The 9311-nt window shown below is 25.9% G+C and overlaps 1 protein-coding gene across 1 annotated transcript; it reads right to left on the bottom strand.

The window, feature by feature from the left end:
- Nucleotides 1-7: 7 nt before the first annotated feature.
- Nucleotides 8-3437, bottom strand: LOC111612726. The gene is made up of 2 exons (XM_023353965.1): nucleotides 3325-3437; nucleotides 8-434 (listed from the first exon to the last, which is right to left on the bottom strand). The coding sequence occupies exons 1-2, from the start codon at nucleotides 3332-3334 to the stop codon at nucleotides 142-144; spliced, it is 303 nt and encodes a 100-aa protein (XP_023209733.1). The 5' UTR covers nucleotides 3335-3437; the 3' UTR covers nucleotides 8-141.
- Between the last annotated feature and the right edge of the window lie 5874 nt (nucleotides 3438-9311).

Below are 9311 nucleotides of genomic sequence, written 5' to 3'. Positions count from 1 at the left end.
TTTTTTTTTTAAATAAAAGAAAAATAATGCCATCGAATATTTTTTGTTTAAAAATGTATATAGATGATGATAACACACGAAGATAAAATATTCGATAAGTTTAATTATTACAGTTAAATCCCGAAATGTCCGACACAATTTCTATCCCCAACGTAGAGGATTGCCGAAAGGACGTCGGTTTCCCAACATGCTGCCCAAATTGGACGTCCTGAAAAATCCTGAAAGGCGCGGGATGTCGCCTCCTCCTCGATTTAAACCAAATGGTGTGTTTTGAGTAAAAATGCTGAGGACTCTTTTGGCCATCTTGTTCCGAAACGATCGATAAGGTATATCGGTGACGTCATCATCCATCAAATGGCTCCATTCTTCTATAGAGCCGCTGGAAGAATAAATGAGAAAACAGAGAACAGCCAAAGACAAGTACATAGCTGAAACTGAAAGAAAATTTGATTTATTTAATATNAGATTTTTACGAGTTAATCTGAGTAAAAGTTATGACATGGACCGAAGCCAAGTATCAATTTTTGCAGAGAAAATTATTGTGTGCCAGTGGGAATATGGACTTCGTGACGTCAATATTTACGTATTTCCTTATTGCGTTGCATATGTTGAAAATAGCTGTCTTTCTTGGTTGATGTAATGTTACGCCGCTAATCTAATGTTTGTAGTTTTTATCTTTCAATGCTACAAAGATGAGAACGGCTGTGAAAAGGGGAATTCACATTGTAACCGATTCATCATCTTTATGATGTTCGTGTACAGTAATAATATTTTTATAGATAAGAATTTTGCTGTTATGTTGATATTAATTACTAATTATTATTATTTATTATAAAAGTTAAATTAATGTTAGACCTACCATACATATAAAAAAGTGGTCTATAAACATTAAATTCAGGTTATTCGATGTATTAGGATCGAAGCACTAAAAGTTATTAAATCGATGAGATCAGGATAAGCGTTATGTCATCGCAGAAACATCTGCTTGGAGTTTCGATTGAGGCAAAGTTTGTAAATTCTCTTCATAGTTTAACACATTGGTGCATAGAAAATTAAAACGACAACAACAGATGAGTGTAAATACGAGCCAATGGAACTACAACTGTCAATCCTTATTAAGACTCAATAAATATTGCATCCTACCATGCAAGAAGGACAACAATTCAGACCCGATTATCATCCTCTTAGCGTGAAATCGAGTCATATTATCGAATGGCAGCTTTTGAGGTTGCCTTAATAGATTGCGGTCCACTTCCTTTTGTTTGTAGGCGTGTTGATGTCGTTTCGATAATCACTCTTCCGATATTTTAATGGCACGCAAAATGTCCTCTTCCGTTTTCATGGATGAGAACCATTCTTACGATCTTTAATAATTAATTTATTTTTTCCCAAGTTTTTTTTATTATTTAATTATCGTTTATTTAATATTAATAAATATCTTTACGCAAAATTTCAAATCGTAAATTTTATAAGAGTTAATTTCAGTAGAGCTATGAAGAGTTTCTTCATTTTCAATGCCTAAAAAAGTTTCTTCTAAGCTATTTCATAATTATGCTTACACATAAAATTACAACGAATGAATTCATATTTTTTGTTAATTAAAATATCTTATTAAATATATGTAATTATAAAAAAATCCGATTTAAATTTATAGTTGATTAAATAAAGTTTTATCCTTGAAAACATGTCATCGAATATACTTATGTTACACGAGTTTTATTTAAACATTAAAATTTTGGCAAATGTTCTAAGCAGTTGGATTACAGAAAATGCATTTTAAAATGAATTTAAAATTTTTACTGTAATATAAAAGTTCTTCATAACTACTCTAATTTATATTAAAATTGAAAATATCTTGACACTTAATACTCCTTCATAGATAAATTTTATAAGAAATAATAAATTTAAAAAGCAAATTATATTTAAATAGAACTATTTATTTATTAACTTAAAGACTGTATAACTTATTAAAATTATTAGAAATACAATTTACATATATTTATAATTTATTTACACAAAAATATTCGTTACTTGTCTTTTATATTTTATTATTCAATGTAGAAAGAGTTATGTTAATAAACCTCTATCAGATGCTAACTCAAATTGAAGCCAATATATATTTTAAAATTTAATGTACGTTTTTGAAGTTTAAATTTATATTTTTACTTTTTAAAATGTTACTTTAATAACCATAAAGATCATTTATAGCTTTTCAAGAATAAACACGCTAAAATACTTCTAAATCAGTTTATTGTATTTATTTATTTGGAAACGTTTTGTCGAATTTAAGCATGATCTATACAAATATTTATCCATTATTTTTGAATAAATGAAACTTTTTACGTTCGACAGAGTGGTTTACAAACATAATTGAAGTGCTTGCCACAATCTATTCGACAGATTTTTCCTTAAATTTACTAAAAAAACGTTGAAATTCAACCTTAAAATGTTAGACAAAACAACAGAATATACTAAGCTATACTATGCTACAAATTACAATAATGAAAATAAATTATATATATACGAATATATACAATATACAAGCTTAAATATACCTGTACGCAATGTTTAAAAATACAAAATTAAAATCATATTTTAACACAAGTCCTTATCTGAATAAAATAATTTTGTTCCTTATAGACTAAAATTATAAACTCCTTTAAAAAATTATATATATTTTGCAACATTTAATCAACTTTTTTTTTGTCTTAAGATTTAATTTGAATTCCTGTAGCGACGAGATGACGGAAGTCAAAAAATTGAATAAAATTTTCACTATCGGGGATCAAGAAAGTATTTATATTAAATGTAATTCTCGGTTAAGTTAATTAATTGAAAAGACCCCTTGGTGACCGGTTGGTAAATTTATTTTTCTTGTATAAAGAAGGAAGAAACTTTAATGAAGAGAGAGATTTAACTTGTAATGAACTATCGGACATTTTGACAGATCGCTTAAAATAAACTTGAAAAGAATGCTATTGGTTGCTGCTAATTTCACTAGTTAAGAACAAGCGAAAAATATAAATATTATATTATTACAGAGGCGTTTTGGGTAGAGATTTTTCTCCAAAAAAAAAAAAAGCCCATCAGATTTACAATCTAAATGGAATTTTTATCACTTTACATCAGCTAATATCGAAGAGCGAATAATTCAGCGGCTAATAAAAAAAATTCGCAAACATTTATTTATATTTTGTACTTCGCAAATAAGTTAACGTTTAATACTTTAGTTCGAAAGATGGTGAATAATTAATGGACTTTTTCTAATGCGTTAAATTGTAGAAAAATAAATTGAAATGTGAATTGAAAATGAACAAATCTTACCTTTATGCATTAAACAAAGCAGAAGTACTTTGACGTCTGACTAGAAGTGGAGATATTATTATGATACTTTATCTTTGTATAGTACTCTTGGTTTGGCATTAATGACGTCAGCGATCGCAACTGACCAATAGAATACCTATCTTTAGTGTTATAAATGCACAAGAGATGGAGCCACTGTTTCACCCTTTTCGAATGATTAATTATGTTCAATCAAGGTATAATAATGTTAAGAAATGATAATATTGAACAAGTTTATGTGAAAACGCGTCACGCTTTATTAAACCGAACAATTCGAAGATATTATAAAAGTTAAACTTGTTTTTTTATATTTTAATTAAATTAAAATCTATGTTAATCGCTTACAAAAATAAATAAATAAATAATAAAAGAAAGAAAATAAATTTTAAATTTTTTACTAATTTTCTGTATTTATTTTGCAATCTAAGAGTTATTTAAATGTACAGAAGGAAATTTGAACAATTTTAATACAACGTTTACAAACTATTACACGATAATAACATTAAGATGTTTGCAAATATTTGAATTAAAACTAATCAAAACACGCGATAACTTTTAACCAGATTTTTACGAGTTAATCTGAGTAAAAGTTATGACATGGACCGAAGCCAAGTATCAATTTTTGCAGAGAAAATTATTGTGTGCCAGTGGGAATATGGACTTCGTGACGTCAATATTTACGTATTTCCTTATTGCGTTGCATATGTTGAAAATAGCTGTCTTTCTTGGTTGATGTAATGTTACGCCGCTAATCTAATGTTTGTAGTTTTTATCTTTCAATGCTACAAAGATGAGAACGGCTGTGAAAAGGGGAATTCACATTGTAACCGATTCATCATCTTTATGATGTTCGTGTACAGTAATAATATTTTTATAGATAAGAATTTTGCTGTTATGTTGATATTAATTACTAATTATTATTATTTATTATAAAAGTTAAATTAATGTTAGACCTACCATACCTTTTGCCTTATAAATTGTGAATTGGATAATGTATTTTACACAACGTTATATAAATAATACAACAAAGGAAAATTAATTAAAAGGTAAGTTAATTTTTTATCATTTTTCTTATATAACTTTAATATAAATATTTATACTCGTATGTTGATCAATAAATATTTAAAAAATAGTAAAATGTAATTAATATATATTAATTTATCACATTTATTTTTATTAGTTTATCTTCTATATTTAATTTAATAATTTTTTCTTTATATTACCTTTTAAGTGTTAAATATTAAATGCATATAGATTAAGTGTACATAAATTATTTAAGTTAATAACTTTAATTTTATTATATATTTTGTTAGAAAAAAATACACACAACCTTGCAAATATTATATTCAAAAGGTTAAGAGTTGTAACTAAAATGTATAAATATACTTATAAAAATTTAAAGCTTTTCTTAATATTTCATCAGAAATAATAATAATAAAATACTTAAATTTCATTTACTAAAATATATGATAGCAGTTGTCACGAACATCGTCGATGTCGTAATTTGTCAAGTTTAATATCAAATATATAATTTTCTAACGAAAAAAAAAAAAACATTTCTCTATATTTAGAATATTTTAACTAAAATATTTTAAAAAATATTTTTACCAAAATAATAGAGTTAGTCTCTAGTCCCTCTCATTTATGAGGGGAACTAGAGACTATTGTAACTATGAGGGGGACCTCAAAACGTTCGTTAAAATTATTCAGTCTATGAATTATTTACATTACATTACTGATTACATTTAACAATTTTTTTTTATTGATTTAAGACTTAAAATCTATACTCATGTTAGTAATTAAAGCAAAATAGAATTTTAGTTTAAATAAATTTATTAATATTATTATATTGATTCCAATATTTTAGAATTATTTTACTTTATATATATATATATAATTTTCTTTTTTCTTTCTTTAAATTATTTCCGAAGAAATTAAATTTCTTGGAAAGATCTATATTTAACTTAATCTACTGGCATATAATATTCTACAGACATTTTCATATAGATAATTGAAAAAAGATTTTATATATTTTTATCTATTTTTATATGACTTCAACAACATAAATTGATTACTAATTAACCAATTTACAGAATAATAATTGAACAATAATTAATTTAATCAGAGAGTAATTAAATAATTTAAAACAATTATTAAACAATGATTATATTTAATGATTGCATTTAATATCACAAAGTTTTTAATTACGTAAATTCATTTTTGGCTCGTGTTCGTTGCAATTTTAATTATTTTTTAAAAAATGTTTTAAAATGTATCAAAAATTAATTACTATACTGTATATAACTGGGGGCCTAGATATTATTTATTAACTTTTTTAAACTTAATTTTAAAGATTATTTAAGTTATGCTCATTCAAATTATATTTATTTGAATAGTATTCTGCTTCCAGTTTTCTATTGTAAACGAATATACCAATTTTTAGTGTACTAAATAAAAGTAATTGATTCAATACATTAACTTTAGATTAGAACAATTTTACAGGCTTATTTCTATTTCTAATATTGCGTAAACTGCCCTATATAAAATATTTAAAATTCTTTTTATGTCCTTTCAATTCAATTACTAGAACAGCACTCGTTCTATAAAAAGAGAACAAGATGAAGTAGGTTTATGTTCTTTTAAAAGATTTATATTCATTGATTTTTAACTTTTAAAGAAGTTATATGTGAACCTTTCGCAACTAAATTTCTTTAATCACTGTTATCATTGTAGATTTAAAGGTTTAAAACACTCTTTTCATTGATAGAATATTTTAAATAAAATTCAAATTATACAATAATTTGAATTATAGTTTTATAACCAAAATAAAATGTAAAAATGAATAATTATACTTGAATTCAAATCGATAAAAAAATTAATTAAAAATGACTTAACTCTTAAACATATACTGGTTTAACTCTGTTATAAAATGAAACATATACTAGGTGGCCCGTAAGTTAGTTAACCAATATATAGATTATTTTAAAAACAATTAAAATCGCTTTGAAATAGTTGGCTCATTCATGAAGCTAGTTTCCAATGGAACAATTGAATTATAGATGTTAACATGCAGCTGTTCGAAACCGATTTTATCCGTTCTTAAATATATCTCGGTTAACTGACTTTTGGGGTTATGTTTTATAGTAAAAATTCAGTTTTTATAACTTAGACAAAAATGTTTTATAATTTAAAAAATGTTTATTAATTATATAAATTTATTTTTCTGTTATTGTTTACTTAAAAAATGAACAATATTAATTAATTTTTAGCATTATTAAAATATAAAAATTATTTTTATAATAGAATATTGATTACATTTAATGATAATTTAAGAAATCTTTAATTATAATTAAGATCATTTCAATTTGTATTAAAAAAATAAAAAGTGTAAAGAAAACTGCAGTAATATATCACTCTCAATCTGTACATTTGTTTTTTTTTCTTAATGAAAGATTAGGAGTATTCGTCCCTTCGGAGTTTATTTATAGAATTCGGGACAAAATAGCTTTATTTTAAGGTTTCGACTGTCTTTATTGTATCGAAATTCTCTGTTCCTTCAAATAAAACAATGATAATACTGATAACAGAAAAATAATGGTTATTTATATTTAGAAAATACAATTTATCTATCAATTTTATTTAAAATAATACATAAGTAAATTTTATTATTTTTTTCAGATTAAAATATCTTTTAAGAAAAAATTTAATTAGAAAAATTGTGTCTACTTGTTTTCATTCGATCAATAGATTAAACAAGACGTTTAGTACGATAATTTTAAGTTTAGGAAAAAAAATGATTAGAATTATTAATGTTAAATTATACGAGTAGTAATTACCCATTTACGTCACGGAAGTATAAAGAAAAAGTAGTAAAATTATGCTGTTTAAAATATAATATGGCAATTAAGAAATAGTGTTAGAAATTTTTTATTCACAATATATAAAATTTTAGTACTTCATAGTAAGGTTTCTCGAACGGGATTCCGGTTGTTTTTTTAATCCGGGAAATTCTCCTCATCCCGGGGAATCCCGCAAATTTCTTAAAAGTTCACTTTTTTTTTCTTATTTTGTATTAAGATTATGGAAATTTTGCAAATAGAAAGTATAATTAACTCATAAACGGTCAGAATACATTTGTATTTATTCATTTTAAACCTACTTATTAATTTTTTAAATTTTTGCTCGTTATGGCATGTCACAAATGGTCAATAATCAATATGTAGACTATTTGTGGCAGGACTCTGAAAATTCTTTACTTGTCAGAACCTGTAATATCTGGAATAATTGTGCTTATGCTATCTTAATTTTTAACCATGCCCAGTAGCTTCAATAACTGTGTAACGCCAGGTTGTGCAAATTGGGCAAGGATACAAACGAGTATGAAGTTTTTCTTCACAAACCTGATTATTAAAGACAAACGAACTGCTAAATTATTGGGCTATAAGCTTGATGTTTCTATTAAAGAAGCCGAGATAGACAAATCAAAATTACTAGAGAGCAAAATAAGTACAGTCGACCCCCTATAACACGGTAGATACGTTCCGGTTTTTATGAATCCATTTTCTACGACTCCAGCCAATCACAGCTCGGCACGTATGCAGTTTACGGACTACGGCTGTTTGAAAGGTTTCTTCCATAAAATTAATCGATTCTAGACTAATTCGACTCAACATTTCCAAAATACGTATAATTTTTTGGGAATAATCCATATAAACTATGCTATAAACAAAAAATTGTAGGATTACTTACCGAGCGTGCACCGTTCGACTACGCCATTGCTTAAGCTTGTTTTCGTCGTGGAGCTTGTCATCGAATGGCGCTCACGTGTTTCCTGATAAATTTTTTTTTTTTGCGAAAAATTCGCTGAACTTTGGAGACATCATTAATATAAATATAATTTTTATGGACGTTAAATAATAAATGGTTTTTAGTAGGTCCGCTGCTCGTTTAAACTCAACGGTTTGTACAATATCCGCTATTGGTCTAGATTCGACCAATCCTGTTGCGACACAAGTCGGTGAGGACGTTTAACCGAATTATACGAGTTTTTTTAGCATGTTTGTACGAATACTATCGCAATTTTTTCGCCGTGATATAGGAATCCGAACTATAGGAACCCGTGTTATAGTGGGGCGACTGTACTACAATCTCGAAAACGAATTAGAAATCTTCCAGATTACGAGTGATAAAACACGTAACATCCGTATTCTCTTAAATGCATTAAACACGATTCTACTCACATCAATTGAATTGCATTCTCGATAGCAGGACTTTACTAAAATAAGAATCAGATTGAGTGATCTGAGTATTGACCATCTTTCCTTTTTAAAATCTTATTATAAAAATTTACAATAATATTTTGTATCTTTGTATTATGTTTTATTTTGTATTTATGTTGTATTATGTATTATGCTTGACATAAGTTTATTTTTCTATTTGTGAACATTTCCACGTAATTCAAAGATAATTTTTAATATATATCTTACACAGCATTATTAATATGATTTTTGAGATTACAGAACGTATTAAATTACTTTAAAAATGAAAAGTAATTATATCATTTGATTTCAAGATATTTCGTATATCTTAAAAATAATTAATTCTAACCCGGGATTTCCCGGTATCCGGAGAAACAGTTCACTTTTTTCCCGAAATTACGGGACAAGCAAAAGACCTGGAAATGAGAAACCCTACTTCATAGGATCAACAAATGAAAATTTTGGTATAGGTTAAACAGTTTTATTCAATAATATTGATTATTAATGTAAGATATTTGTTCAAAGGTTTTAGGATAATTTATAGAATAGATACAAGAAAAATTATTAGTATTTCTTTTTTTTTCAACTATCTTTCAGTTGATTCTTTAATGCAATTACTATTTCTCTATATTTTACTCTCTCTGCTATGTTGCTTTCAAATTTGTGATGAGCTCATAGGATTTCTTGTAATAGAAATTATTCTTATATTAT

Source organism: Centruroides sculpturatus, unplaced genomic scaffold (assembly GCF_000671375.1).
Source record: "Centruroides sculpturatus isolate CEXI.00-Female unplaced genomic scaffold, Cexi_2.0 scaffold1835, whole genome shotgun sequence".
Lineage (NCBI taxonomy): Eukaryota > Metazoa > Arthropoda > Arachnida > Scorpiones > Buthidae > Centruroides > Centruroides sculpturatus.
The sequence above is the reverse complement of the archived record's forward strand: the minus strand, read 5'-3'. Positions and strand labels throughout refer to the sequence as shown.